This window comes from Orbicella franksi, chromosome 2 (genome assembly GCF_964199315.1).
Source record: "Orbicella franksi chromosome 2, jaOrbFran1.1, whole genome shotgun sequence".
Classification (NCBI taxonomy): domain Eukaryota; kingdom Metazoa; phylum Cnidaria; class Anthozoa; order Scleractinia; family Merulinidae; genus Orbicella; species Orbicella franksi.
The window spans coordinates 14,288,806-14,304,510 of NC_138146.1; the positions used below are offsets into that span (position 1 = coordinate 14,288,806).

At 41.1% G+C, this 15,705-nt stretch overlaps 1 protein-coding gene across 1 annotated transcript; it reads right to left on the reverse strand.

Annotated features, from left to right (window-relative positions):
• Positions 1-291: 291 nt before the first annotated feature.
• Positions 292-13,654, reverse strand: LOC145478093 (uncharacterized). Its single transcript, XM_081456002.1, has 7 exons — positions 12,949-13,654; positions 11,613-11,707; positions 10,242-10,398; positions 9,724-9,787; positions 9,078-9,355; positions 5,910-6,114; positions 292-5,825 (listed from the first exon to the last, which is right to left on the reverse strand). The coding sequence occupies exons 1-7, from the start codon at positions 13,648-13,650 to the stop codon at positions 5,752-5,754; spliced, it is 1,575 nt and encodes a 524-aa protein (XP_081312128.1). The 5' UTR covers positions 13,651-13,654; the 3' UTR covers positions 292-5,751.
• Between the last annotated feature and the right edge of the window lie 2,051 nt (positions 13,655-15,705).

Consider the following 15,705-nt stretch of genomic DNA (forward strand, 5'->3'; position numbering starts at 1 on the left):
TGTTGTCAAAGTAGTCTGCGGATCCAGCAGACGAGGGTAGAGCTGATGCACGGCCACATTTTCTGTTTTGTTTGGGATTTTTGTTTTGTTTTGGGGTTATTCCTCTTATTTACTGTGATGACCTCAGTCCACAGTTAATGCTCAGTCAGAGGGATTTTCCCCTAACTATAGACTGTTAATAATTCCACCTATTTACGTTGTCTTTTGTGACCTCATTCTTCGTATGTTTGTTGGTTGCTCTAACATCAAAATTCTAATGGTATACTTTCTGTAAACAATACATAAGACGGAGAGTCAAATTTAAGTGAAATGTCCTCGACATGAAAGAGACAACCCCATCAGAAGTTATCAAAGTTGCAAAACAATGATTTGCTGCTGGGTACTGCGTATCACCGAGGTTTTAAACATAAGCGACCTTCAAGCTTGATCAACCTTCTGGCCGTCTTTGAACTGTCTGAAAAGGGAAACCTCTTGGCACAATATAGGCGACTTTAATGCAAATATTTGTATACGTCATCAACTAGTGCCAACAAGTGATGACAACGTGCAAATCTGCCACTAGAAAAGAAAAGCAAGGTTTCTATTTTAAGTTGTGGAAAGCGAAGCGTATAAACAACTATTGGGTCAGCTGCCCTATTGGGTCACTGTTGTTACAGCTCAGAATATGCAAATTTGTGACACACGCAGATGTAAACTAGATTGCTGGCAGTTTGTTTGAATTTACTCTAGAAATCAGGCAGGGATTATGAGGCAAGACATTTCACACTTGAACCCTTAGATGCACTGAATACAACTAGATTATTGCAAGACTTAAATAAAACATTTTCCTTTCTTTTTCCTCAGTTTTGTCCTTACTTAAGCTCCCTATTGTTAAGAAAACCTAAAGCGGCCTTCACACGGCAAAATAAAGTTGGCAAACTCAAGTTGTTGTGAACGGCACAAAGACGGTCGGCAAACACGTTGGCAAACTGTTGGCGACAAATAGAACTTGCCTCTATTCTCACCAACTTCTTCGTGTTGGTAAACTCGTATTTGACGTGTGAACGATTGGCAAACGTGTGTTGGTAACTCTCAACCCATCAAAACACGCGCTCTTTTCACGAGATTTGCGTAACACGAAATAAGACCAAGACACAAGCGACAACTCTACGTGAGTGCCACTCACGCACTGCGTCGACCATGTTGCAAATTATAGCGTTGTTGAGATTTGACGCGAGTTTGACCTGTGACAGAACGAGTTTGCAAACATTTGCCAACACGAGTTTGCCAACTTGAGTTTGCCGTGTGAAGGCCGCTTAACGCCCGGCTTGGAAACGCCATGGAGGAAAGTAGTTTTTCCTGATACAAAATGCTAGGGGAAAACATCTAAACTCGAAGAAAGCGATCGTGTCACGTCTTTCATTGGAACTGCAATTTAATTATGTTGACATAAATAATACTGAATAAGCCTTCTGATAAAGTCAGGGATATCCGGGTCTGAAGTAGACATTGATTATTAATCGATTCAACCACACAACATTTTCGAAATTATTCATGCAAACCCCCACTTTGTCTTTGCTATAAATGATCTGCCGTATTAATTTAATGTTATTATAGCAGGAGAGGATGAAGGGTATAAGAGAGCTAATAGGGTATGCTGTCCTCCTACGGTTAATGATACCAAGCGCGTTGCATGGATGTTTCCTCAGTGGACCTTTAAAATGCGAGTAAAGCTGTCAACGCGCAGAGTAAAATTCTCGTCTCAGGAATGGCTACGTCTAGACCCCCCTGAAATATTTGAAGCCCACGAGTGGTCTAACACTAACTTGAAAGGGATAAGCTTAGGAATACGACCTCTATGGGGGATTAACTCTATTAAAAGTTATCCTCTCTTGGTCCTGGGGGAGCTCCCTTGCGCTCCCCCTCATCACCATTCCGCTTTCGGCTAGCCCCGCTCGCCATAGACCACACTCGGCTAACTCGCACCAAACCCTAAACCCAACCGGGAGCCTGTTCGCAGGCTACCAATGTTGGATTGGGTTCATACAGGAGCCATAATCGGGGACGGAGACCGTAAGTCTTGGGATCCGCGCGCACCTATGATATGGGACAACTTTTCTATTTTAGAACAAATTGCGCCATCCTGACGTCATATATCCGCGCGGATCCACGCACATGTCGGGGGCTCTTGCGTGGATGTTGTCACGTTGCGTGATCAAATGGTGAGAGTTGAGAGACCTTGAGAGACTATCTTGCGTATTTTTCAGAGTAGGCAGGGAATAAGGCAGGGAATACGAACCAGGGCGCTTACATGTAGTTTTATGCTCTGAGCTAACGGAAAAGGTGGGTTTTTCAGGGTTGAAAACAGGATTGTTTCTGCTTGTTTGGTGAGATTGTAAAAGTTTCTGAAAGGAAAGTCTGACGAGTACAATTAGCTCATTTGCATAGTGCAGCTCGTGCACTTTCAAGTCCGAGTCGGTGTTTTCAATTGTCAACAAATCTTGACAAAGATTTCTTTCGTTAGCTTTCGTGCTGAGATGCTACAACAAATTTCACGAACGCAAAAAAGGCTACTAACATCATGTGTGTTTCTTCAACATAAGCATAGTGAAGTTTTACACCGCGAAAATGAAAATAGACAAGGAGTTTTGATAACTCGATCAACAAGATCGAAATCGTTATTCGAAGTTGATTTAAGAAAGCGTCATCGTACATCTCATGCTTTGCTGATTATTTCTGCTTTATTCGCATATTTTCAGCTTAGCTTTTAATATGTTCTCAAACATTTATCAATCTTAAACATATTTAAAAACTATAGAGTTATTGTTTGAGTTCGATGTACGTTTTCACACGAAAGTGCGGCGGAAGTACAATTTGTCATGTTTACTGACTGTACGAAACACGCATCGGCGGGCGCTCTCGTTCATCGACAACAGAGAATTTACTGGATTTTTACACGAATAAAACTGAGCGGTATCTACGGACGTAAAGTTATTGGGCCTTGATGAAACATCAAGCGTTGCTTACAATTCAGGCGAAACTCAAACTAGCAATGATTTTGTTTTACTTTTCGGTCGCGATAGACTGGCAAATTCCTCGCAAGCGAGTGGCAAGAGGAGCTAGGAAACTATGAAGTCCTGAAGCTCTGCTATATCTCAATATATCCAGCTAGTTTTTTTGCTGTGTAATGGAAAAGCTGTTAATCTTCAACATATGTGAAATTTAAAGTGGAGTAATGTACAGCCCATGTAAAAGAAGCATCCGTCGGAACACAACTTGGTCAGCGATATATATCTAAGCTTAACGCGGAACATACCTAAATTCGACACTGTCTTACTTCACTCAAACTGGAGCAGCTTACGACGAAAATACTTAAGCAAAATTCCAACAGACGTAAACGCGATGAGTTGTGGGCCAAAAACATGAAAAATGTCGGGAATTTCGGACGCTATTTCCCCCGCGGGACATCCGCAAAAATCCTCGCAGCATGTACGCGCGTGTGCCGCAGGCGATGGCGCAATTTGTTCTAAAAATAGAATTATTGTCCCATATCATGGGGACAACCCCAATACTAGAAATGGCGCGCGCTTACGGTCTCCGTCCCCGATTATGGCTCCTGGTTCATAGGAGAAAACTTTTTCCTGACGTCATTGTTTACATTTCTCCTCATTAACATACGACTTTGCGAAGAGAAGGCATCACGCTAGACACGAATTGACTACAAACATGAGCGATAATCGAGGACGGAGAAAGTAAGCGCGCGCTATTGCTATTATTGGGGCTGTCCCCATGATATGGGATAATTTGTTTATTTTTAGAACAAATTGCGCCTCATGTGCGGTACATGCGCGTACACGCTGCGAGGATTTTTGCGGATATAGCGCGGGGAAATGGCGTCCAAAATTCCCGAAATGTTTTGATACGTTTGGTCCACAACCCAATACGTTCATGTCTGTTGGAATTTTCACTTCAGTATTTTCGTCGTTAGCTGCTCCAGTTTGAGTGAAGTAAGACAGAGTCGAATTTAGTATTGTCCCGCTTTATATCACTGACCAAGTTATGTTCCGCTGGTTCTTTTAAGAGAGCTCCACAGTACTCCACTCTATTGAAGTTTCACACGTGATGAACATTAACAGCTTTTCCATGACACAACAAAAAAACTAGTTGGATATAGTTGGATATAGCAGCATTTCAGGACTTCAAAGTTTCCCTCCTCTTGCCACACGCTTGCGAGGATTTCGCCAGTCGATCGCGACCGAAAAGTAAAAAAAGTAATTGCAAGTTTGAGTTTCGCCTGAACTGTAAGCAACGCTTGATGTTTTATCAAGGCCCAATAAGTGACAATAAGTTTATGCGTGTAGATGCTGCTCAGTTTTGTTTGTGTACAAATTGTCTGTTGTCGATGAATAAGAGCGCCCGCCGATGTGTGTTTTGTACAGTCAGTAAAACATATGTGACAAATTGGACTCCCGCACTTTCGTGTTATAACTTACATCGAACTCAGATAATATCTCTAGTTTTTAAATATGTTTAAGGTTGATAAATATTTGAGAACATATTAAAAGCCTAACTGAAAATATGTGAATACAGCAGAAATAATCGGCAAAGTTACGATCACGATTTTTTTAATCAACTCGAACAACGATTTCGATTTTGTTGGCTTAGTTACCAAAACTCCTTGTCTATGTTATTTTCGCAGTGTAAGATTTCACTGTGTTAAAGAAACACACATGATGTTAGTAGCCTTTTGGCGTTGGTAAAAATTGTTGCAGCATCTCAGCACAAAAGACAAAGAAAGAAATCTTTGTCAAGATTTGTTGACAATTGAAAACACCGACTCGGACTTGAAAGTGCACGCGCTGCACTATGCAAATGAGCTACTCAAAAACTTTTGCAAACTCGCCAAACAAACAGAAACAATAAGAAACTATCAAAAATAGGTTCTGGTTAAGATTAAGCATTGTTTGAGAAACTCTCAAATTAGCTCGATACCAGAGTAAAGAGTTTTCTTTCATATTTTTTCTTTACAGAACAAACGCAAAAGCTTACGCGTTCAACTAGCGCGAGCAGATATTATTCATTCACAGCGCGAAATTGAAGTCTTGTTTTCGACCCTGAAAAACTCACCTTTTCCATCAGCTCAGAGCACAAACCTATATGTAAGAGCCCTGGATCTTATTCATTGCCTTATTCCCTGCCATCGCTGTGAAAAATCTGCAAGAGAATCTCGCAACTCTCACCATTTGATCACGGAACGTGACAACATCCACGCGAGAACCCCCGACATGTGCGTGGATTCGCGCGGATATATGTCGTCATGGTGGCGCAATTTGTTCTAAAAATAGAAAAATTGTCCCATATCATAGGTGCGCGCAGATCATAAGACTTACGGTCTCCGTCCCCGATTATGGCTCCTGCTACAAACGTTTAAAGAGCTTGTAAAACTTAGTACCGGGTAAAATGTTTGGATATTTGGGTGTAATATTCGAGGAGAAATTGACTTTCAAAAAGTGCAAAATTTCTGTGTGGCAAAAGCGTTAATGAGCTCATACATTGTTTGTGAAATTTTGAGTTTTTAAACCCACGTCGCGCAAAAAGTTTTCAATACATCGGTCTCAAATTCCTTTGACAGTTAATCGTGCTTTGCCTTTTCAATATTCAGAACTAATATCTTGGAGCTCCATTGGAAAATGTATCCCTCATGCTAATAAGGCAAATATTATAATTAAGCTTGGTCCTGGTAGAACATCTCATCATGCTTTTCAACCGCCACTAAATTTCCGCTTGTTTTTGTCCTTCTCTAGAAATGGAAGCTGACGTCATTTCAACTTCTTGATATCCCGTCACTGTAAAAATATACGAAAAGAAAATTGTTTTGAGAGATGAGTTGGAGTGCAATTTAATTATTTTAGTCTTGTGTTCTAACTCACCGGAATTCTTGTGAGCTGCGTTAATGTCCATCTTCTCTCTGTTGAGATACTTGGTTAAGAAGACGCCCATACCACAACCAACAAGGCAAAAAATCAAGAATATGGACAGTGCTATAACACATGCCAAGAACACTGGCGACTCCGGGTCGAACACTTTGATGGAGTCACGTTCATTTTCAGAAAGCGCGTTACGTCCTTCAGCTGCCTAGAATCCAAACAGAATGTAAGGAGTTAAGACTTCCACATACGTGACATGTGATGAGGGGGGCGTAGGGGCCTATTAGAAACCGAAAAACCGCGCAAAAATTCGCCAAAAACCGCAAAACCGCAAAACCGAGAAAAATTTCGTTCAAAACCGAAAACCGAAATAAAAGCCCCCACAAACAAAGCTTTGGTAGTCTTCAGAATCAGTCTTTTTGTTATTTAAGTTTTATACATCTAAATTTGTTTTACTTTCCGTAGTTCTTTCTGCTTATTCCCTCGTTGATGGGGAACACATCGTAGTCTAAAAAAGTACTATTTTGTGTAAATCGGCTCCACAGACATATAGCAGTGTGAAACTAGAAACAAATTGCACGATAAAATGATTTTAGGTGAATTTTGTTTGAAAGAAACATCACATTCTGAAGTTACTTTTTGATTGCCATAGTCAGAATTTTCATTTGTGTAGGCACAATGACAGCTCCATTTTACAACCATACTACTCTCCTTTGCTTTTATTCCAGGTGAACAGAGCGAGTGAGGGCAATGTTATTCCTGCGACGAAAAGGGGAGACAACTCGCAATTGAGCCATAGAAACTCGATGGTCCACAGTCTAAGGTCAAAGTCCACAAGATGTTATCCCAGCTGCGTGATATTTGAGAAATATTCTTTTACTTTGATGTTATCTTTAGCTTTTCGTAGTCTGCTTGGCAGCCGTTACGACCCAAGTAACGGCTGCTAAAGACTTAGAGACTAGGCTTGTCATGCATTCCTCTAACTGTAAGTGGTCCCTTGGAATTACAGTTTTAGCGCGACTGCGGGGTGTAACTTCCTTGGCAAAACCAGAAAAACCGTAAAATGTATTGGGCAGGAAAATTCGAAAAACTGCCATCATTGCTGACAAAAACCGAAAACCAAAAACTAAATTGGAGAAAACCCGCAAACCGCACAAGACACCAAAACCGAAAAACCGAACCAAAAATTGGCCAAATCCGCAAAACCGAAAATCCCAACGCCCCCTCTGTGATGGTTCTACACTATTCAGAGGCATTTATATGTTTCGACTGAAAAGGTTGATCACAATGGAATGTACCTTTTTCCCTTAGAGAAGGCCGCTGGCGGGTGCTGAAAGTTCTCAGGCTGGTTTTGAATACCTACGTTGTTGAGTTTAGTAAGAGTCTTTTGGAGAGCATATTAGTACCACAACTCCAAGGACCTCCCACAGAGCTAAACCCAAGCTATTCACTCCGGCTCATCATAAAAATCGAACTGAGCAGCATTTTGACCCAAATCTACCGGTAAAAATAACACAAGTGAATCCAGCACCAATAGCAGGAAAAATGTGAAATGATTGGTTCCTGGTTTTCATTGTGTATTGTACAAATATAAAGCATTTTCTTGGACTTGATACACATGCCAAAGACGTGTTTTCTTAACATTTGTAATCTTATAACCAAAGCAAACTCAGTTATATTTGACCAAATATGCATGGTCCGACACGGAATAGAATTGTGTGCTGAAGGGGAGCAAATAACGACTAAGGGCAAAACCTTGTATCTAGTGATTAGTAATTCAGCTTTTAACAACTCTCTTGCAAGAGAGTGGGGTAAAACTACCGTGGCAAACTATCTCCTTGCAGAACTAACTGATTTGACGTGACCCGCACTCAGAAGGGACTCAAAACGTGATCGTAAGTCGGTAGGTTGGTCGGTCAGTAAGTCAGTCAGTCCGTCAGTCTGTCAGTCAGTCAGTCAGTCAGTCAGTCAGTCAGCCAGTAAGTCAGTAAGTCAGTCAGTCAGTCAGTCAGTCAGCCAGTCAGCCAGTCAGTCAGCCAGTCAGTCAGTCAGTCAGTCAGCCAGTCCGCCAGTCAGTTCGTCAGTCAGTTGGTCAGTCGGTCAGCCAGCCAGTCAGTCAGACAGTCAGTCAATCAACCAGTCAGTCAGTCAGTCAATCCGCCAGTCAGACAGTCATTCAGTCATTCAGTCAACCACTCAACCAGTCAGCCAGTCAGTCAGTCAGTCAGTCAGTCAGTCAGTCAGCCCGTCAGCCAGTCAGTCCGTCATTTAATCAGTCAGTCAGCCGGTCAGCCAGCCAGTCCGCCAGTCAGTCGTCAGTCAGTCAGTCAGTCAGTCGGCCAGCCAGTCAGTCAGTCAGTCAGTCAGTCAGTCCGTCAGTCAGTCAGGCAGGCAGTCTGTCAGTCAGCCTGAGAGTCAGTCAGTCAGTCCGTCAGTCAGTCAGCCAGGCAGTCTGTCAGTCAGCCAGGCAGTCTGTCAGTCAGCCTGAGAGTCAGTCAGTCAGTCCGTCAGTCAGTCAGTCAGTCAGTCAGGCAGTCTGTCAGTCGGCCTGAGAGTCAGTCAGTCAATCAGTCAGTCAGTCAGTCAGACAGTCATTCAGTCAATCACTCCACAGTCAGTCAGTCAGTCAGCCCGTCAGCCAGTCAGTCCGTCATTTAATCAGTCAGTCAGCCGGTCAGCCAGCCAGTCCGCCAGTCAGTCGTCAGTCAGTCAGTCAGTCAGTCGGCCAGCCAGTCAGTCAGTCAGTCAGTCAGTCAGTCCGTCAGTCAGTCAGGCAGGCAGTCTGTCAGTCAGCCTGAGAGTCAGTCAGTCAGTCCGTCAGTCAGTCAGTCAGGCAGTCTGTCAGTCAGCCTGAGAGTCAGTCAGTCAGTCCGTCAGTCAGTCAGTCAGTCAGGCAGTCTGTCAGTCGGCCTGAGAGTCAGTCAGTCAATCAGTCAGTCAGTCAGTCAGACAGTCATTCAGTCAATCACTCCACAGTCAGTCAGTCAGTCAGACAGTCAGCCAGTCAGTCGGTCCGTCCGTCAGTCAGTCAGTCAGGTAGTCAGTCAGTCAGTCAATCAGTCAGTCAGTCAGTCAGTTAGCCAATCAGTCAGTCAACCTGAACTTTATAACTTTGCTAACTGTGTAACTCAAATCCAGACATCTTTTGGACTATTATATGTCCTACTATACCGTGTTAGCTTTAATGTAATTCCTTGTGATATTCAGCACATCATCATAACGGAACTTGATCAACTGCGACAAACAATCCGAGATACCCTTCATAAACAAGTCTTCGCTATACGCCACGCCGTAACCACGGTTACGTCCAATGAACTTTGCAATGGACATCTGTTGTGTCTTGTCTTTGATCTTCATAGACTCAATTCCGATAAATATGTCTTCCATCACCACATCGATTGCTTTTCCGTTTATCAGCGAGTCGTACATCTCGTCTTTGTCCTCCATAACTGAAAAAAAAAAACAAAAAAAACAGGCACTTGTACCATTAAGGCCTGCATAGCATGGTAAAACTGACGGCTTGTTTTCGAGTACGCTGGGCATGACGCTGACTAGGAGCATGTTTATGATCAAATCCACGAGGTGCTGGTGCTGGCCCAGTCCTGTCCTAAATTTCATTTTTTACAGTTTCTTTTGAGGCTTTTGAACACGTACCTAGTTGTTCTGGCTGTAAACTAAAGAGTATTGCGGGATTCCGTCTAAAAATACGAAAAAAGGAACAAGCCACACCCGGTGATAAGTGGCGATTTCATATCTAGTGGCAATTCCCTTAATCGTTCAATACCACTTAAACTCATATGATAATTATGCGGCTCACTTGTTATGTTGGCGGCCAAATTGACAGCATCACGGAAAGCAGCACTGTCTTTCAAGACACCAATCTGCAATTCACCGGAAATGATTCGTTATCAGTTATTGAAGTAGTAAAAAAGCAACATGCACAGCGCATTCAAATGGCAGATTTTCTTTATTGTTTTCGATAGTTTCTTTTTCTTCACTGGGATGTTTTTTCATATTTTCAGAAACTTTAAGTTAAGACTATATTTCCAATAATATAATAGGAATTTGTTCTTATATAGGAGGTCTACTTAAATACTAAAAAGTATCTTGATAGTTTCAGGTACTACTCAGTATTATACGATGTTACATGGCATACCGTACTTGTGTGTCCTCGCATTAATCAATAAACGTTCATTTTATAGAAAACACTCAGCAATGGTGGGGGCGGACGGGAAAAAATCCTTAGAAAACACGGTACATGTTACAGAATTGCTTTGGAAACAATTACTAAGAAAAGGCTGTATCACAAAACGCCATAACAATTAAACAACCCACCCGTTTTCCTGACGTGACGTCATATTTCTCAAGCTTGACACTCGTCAAAGCATCTGTGAGGGTAGCAGTCATCACAGAACAAACAGTAACACCAATCAATATCCACACCACTGCGAACAGTCTTGCAAGAACAGACTTCGGCGTCTTGTCGCCATAGCTTTGTTAATGGTCAAAAGAGCTTGTTAGTAGTTAGTAATTCAGAGCACTGACAAACCCAATTTTTTCGGCTTCAGCTTAAACCCTCAGTGGAGGCGCGGTGGCCTCATGGTTAGTGCGCTCGTCTCCGGAACGAGCGATCCGGATTCGAGCCCTGGCCGGGGACGTTGTGTTGTGTTCTTGGGCAAGACACTACTCTCACAGTGCCTCTCTCCACCCAGGTGTATAAATAGGTACCGGCGAAGTTAATGCTGGGGGTAACCCTGCAATGGATTAGCATCCTATCCAGGGGGTGGAGTAGATATACTCCTACTCGCTTCATGTTACGGAAACCGGGATAAGCTCCGGCCTGATGGGCCACTTGGCTCGTACCTAAACCCTGACGTTTATTTATCAGTTACTTGTCAGTTCTGAGCGCGGTTGATTGGCTTGTTTCTGAGGGCAGCTCTGGCTTGTATCTCAGTCATAAACAAAGAAAGTTAGTAAAAATGAGAATGCACACATGAGAAATACCGCCTCTATCGTAGCGTTTTCGAGACAGAAAGCTAAATTTTGAAAGAACCATTTTTCGCGGTTTAAGTCATTAGCACGTTTTTGATTGTTTCCATAAACCATGGAATCAAATGGGATAACGGTACTGCTTGCACATGCGCCGAGCCGTGAAACCATCCCTTCCAGCTTAGACTGCCTTTCGAACCAACCTGGCCCAGTTTAGTAACGATCAGAAGGGAAGGGGCGTCTCTAAGCAAAACATTGGTTCCTGGTAACGATTTGTGTTCTCGTTCCACCTTCTTTTCCTAATCTCAGTTTTGTTGGTGTAAACCCTGCATGTTGACTGACCAACGACTGGAAGCATTTGTCACTATTTGATAATCGCGGAATAACGTCAATCCACCGTCGTGAATAGGCCACGTTCGATATATCAATATTTTAACATGGCTCCGAGGCTTTCATGACAAACTTCTACACTTTGTATCCAAGTCTCTTTTGGGAATTGAGAGACAAAAGAAACTCGGAGCCATGTTAGAATATTGATATATCGAAAGTGGCCTATTAACGCCAACGCAATCCGACAATCTTATGTTGAAATGTTACATGCGCCGGCCTGACGGGGCCTCTTACTATTTACGGCAGGTGTTACAATTTACGACAATTTCTACCACAATTCACTTCAGTTCACGCTTGCCTAGGGTTTTCTCGATTGACTGGACTTACCCAATAGTTGTTATGGTTACAATAGCCCACCAAAATCCTTCGAAGGCCCCTTGGTTAAATCTGCGAGGAAACTCGTCTGAGTTATACGACGAATCCTGCGGTTAAGAAACAGATAAACGATAAACAAAAAGATTTAGAGAACCTCGTATCGATAACACTATATTTTTTGCTTCACTCGAGTTTTTTCTTTCAGAAAAATAAAACCAACAACTGTTGTCCCTTCAGGGTTGCGTTCACCTGCCCGACTTTATCAATCTAAACAATCTCGCTTGCCAGAAACGCAATTAGCAGTTGTAAGTTTACCAACTTGTGGCATGAAAATCATGTTTTATGGATATAGGCGACTTGAATATGTTTTGCGGGAGTTTTTTTAATTCTTAAAAGGATTTAGAGAGCCGGATTTTAGTAGTGTAGATTAATTATACGATTCTTAGCGTACTTGTTTATATCTGAAAGATGCATGACTAATCGATGTTTATTCATTTTGTGAAGAAAATCGGGAGAATTAAATACACCTGGCACTAAAAATCAGAGGAGGAGATAAGACGTGAAACTGAAGATGACTTTCCTTGGATGGTCAGGAAAACTACAGTAACACCAAGAGCAGCTTTGCTGTTAAACGAAAGTGAAATGCATAATAAAAATTTTTTTTTGTTTTTTTGTTTTGCCAATTTTGCCAATTTTTGGCTTCTTGAGGAGAAATGATGAATTATAGCTCACGCTTTTGTGTAAATTTACATAAAAACGTGAGCCCGTCAGCCAAGTTATCAGTAATTTCTGTACGAGAGGAGTAAATTTTCGCAAAACTATTTTTGTCGTAACATTGCATGGTTTATTCTGGTGGGAGTGAAAATTAGAAAGAAAAGGGTGAAAAAAGAACTTAAGTATGTACATGGCTGAATAGCTTCAAAGATGCATTGGTTCCTTTTCCTTTGGCACAATCAAGTCCGCGATAATAGGTATAATTACCTTTCCACGTTTACAAAGCGTTAATCAAAAATTAGCATACTTTTTCCTCCACATTAAACAAAGTGAGCTACTTTGATGTAAAGTAAACAATAGCGTTTTTATTAATGTTGGTAAATGATATTTTATTCGTCGACCACTGGTAACTACGTTACTACGTTCTCAACATAAGATTAAAGTTAAGTCGTTGTTAGGAAGAATGGCTTTTTTTCTTGTTATTTTACCATGTATAGGGCGAAAACCTAATTGGATCTGAAAACCAGCTCAGTTTTTTCAGCTCATAATCTAAATAAAGAAAAGATAAAACAGACTATACTCGCTACCCTCGCCTACATTTGCACAACAAATCAACGGTCTTCCATCTACTCACCAAAACCCAAATCAATACACCAGCCACGGATGACATTAAGAACGCCATTAAAACCACTGGCCATGTTCCAAACACAGCTTTGAATACCAAGTTCCATTTTTTAACCGTGGAGGAATGAGGGGCGATGAGTATAACACCAGGAGAGTCTAATACCTTGATGTACGGCACGTTTCCTCCGTATTTCTCCTCATCGTTGTGCACGGGAATTATCATGTCTGCCGAGCGATGGAGGAGTTTGTGGCGTAGAGCCATTAGATTTGGCGCTTTTTCGAGAAAACGAATTTGCGGGATTTTGCCAGCAAATATCTTGCAACAAGCGCCAATTGCTCGGGTTACTACATCATGAAAAATGCCTTTCATATTTGGTGTATGTTCTTGGCTTTTGTTGCTAATGCCATTGGCATCATAAAGGAAGGGTGCTGCATGTAGCCAGGAGATTCTGACGTGATCGGGGCAAGTGTAACGATAAACCATACAATCGTCAAAAGCTGGTGGTGTGCCGTGCAAAGACTCATTTGCACTGCGTTTGACGGATCTCCTTCTTCTTCCTTCACAGCTTGATTCAGTCGGTTGTGGAACGTCTTCCTGTAGGTTAACATCGTCCATGCCAAACTGTCCATTCACACCTCCTTGTAAACTACAAAGGAGCAAAAAGGAAACAACAACATGAAAAACTGCGGGCTTCCCCGAGAATCGCCTCATTTTCTTAAGCGGTCGGTGGAGATCTACACGTAACCACTCAGAGAGATGCGAAAACAAACTTACTTAATTTTTAATGCAAATTTACAGAAATTTGCAATTTAAAATCATCGTCCTGTTTTGGAAACGAAAATTAAGAAAACATGCAGGGAAGCAGCATGTTCATAGAATGATCATGTATTGCATTTGTTTGGCCAACCTTTAAAGCTTTTTTATCAATTTAATGTTGTTTTTAGGCTTCTTAGGCCGTCGTCTTCCTAAGTATATCAGGTGCTATATGAGTTCAGTTTGACAAGTAAATTTCTCACGTACGAATTAAGGGTCCGTTAATTTACTTTTATAATCACATGCAGGTGTCATGATCACAAACAAGAGGTATTTATTTTAAGCGTATATCAAACTTGATGTGAAATGATTTGTGTGTAGATTTTAACAATCATGGATTTGAGTAATCTCCGATATTCACCACCACAAAAGTGTAATTGTGTTCAAGAAATGATTTACACTTTCTTTTTTTGTCGGTGTATTTTCTCGAGGTGGATACCAATGAAAAAGTGAACATCGAGAAAAAATTTTTTTTTGGTAAAAAAAAGAAAATAATAATAATTTAAAAAAATTAAACAAACACCTCTCAGCTGATCAAAATACACCCCGGTACATGGAGTATTGAATTATTGAATACAAATATAAATTGTTGCATTTAACACCAAGAAAAGTTGACGTTGAAGAAAAGATGAAAACTACGAAAATAATCAAAAAAGGCAAACAACACCAGCTGCTGGTAATGAGCTCATCAATATGCGTGGAAATTGGACAACTGCAGAGTCACGTAAAGCACTCGTCATCACTACCACAGGGAAACATAAATTACCTCGGAGTCACGAAAAGCAATTTTTATGATAAATATTCACTTTTGCAAGAAAACATCGCCAAAAAAATTGATGCCGAGGACACATGAAAAGTAAGAAAAACATAAAAACGTTAAACAACACTAGGAACTCATGACAACACCTAAAGGCTTCATCAGTGCCACATGGAGACATAAATTACCTCAGAGGCAGTAATAAAACATTTTTTACCTTACATGTTCATTGCTGGGTGAAATCCAAATTGAACAACACCTGAAAGCTTCATAAGCACCATATGCAGACACTAATTACTTTGGAGGCACCAAAGACAATTTTTGACGCATTAAATATTCATCATTGCACTAAAGCACCACCAAAAATTGTTTTAGAAAAGATAAAAATTTAAGTTGCCTCTTTCTTAGGGTTAGGTTATGATATTTGTTTTACCCAAGTACATTGTCGTGCTGCTTTCGTTAAGAGTTTTCAAAGTTGCCTTCCTTGTTTTCAATTCGTTTCTTGAGAACTTATTTCCTGTAGCGTTTTCTTCTAACTGGCATCTTGAGGACTAATTTCCCTAAAAACATTATGCAAAGTATTCTTTTCAGATCTTGCCTTGATAGCAACTTAATGGTTATTGTTTCCGCGTAATAGAATATTCATATCCTAATACCGGCAAACGCAGTTCATATCACTCAAGCTGGATTGAACTTTTTGCAAAACACTTTATTAATGGCCAGGGCCGTAGCTTGTAACAGGCAAACCGTTTTTGTTGTATTTTAGTCACCACGAACAACCTTAATTCATAGGAAGAGAATTTAACCTTGGACATAATGATTGCTTCAGTCTTAATTTTTCTGGTTACGGCTCTGATGGCAATGTAGTTACACTGGATGACTAAGTTCCTGTATGACAACTTACACTTGACAGTTTCTGTTAACCCCTGAGAGAGATTATAAGTTTCACGTTTCTGACACTGACTGTCAGTTGTCCAATTCTGTTGACTCCGCTGAACCTGGCGCGGTTAAAGTTGATGTACTTCTTGTGATTTGTTTTTTGAATTATGATGGTGAACTCATGAGCACTCAAGGTCAGTGCTAAGTTGCTTAAGGTCATTTCACTGAAATAGAACCTGCACTGAGATTTTTGTGAAACTTTGCCTATTGATTGTTTATATTATAGGAACTTAAATTCTGAAATAAAAATGAGGGGT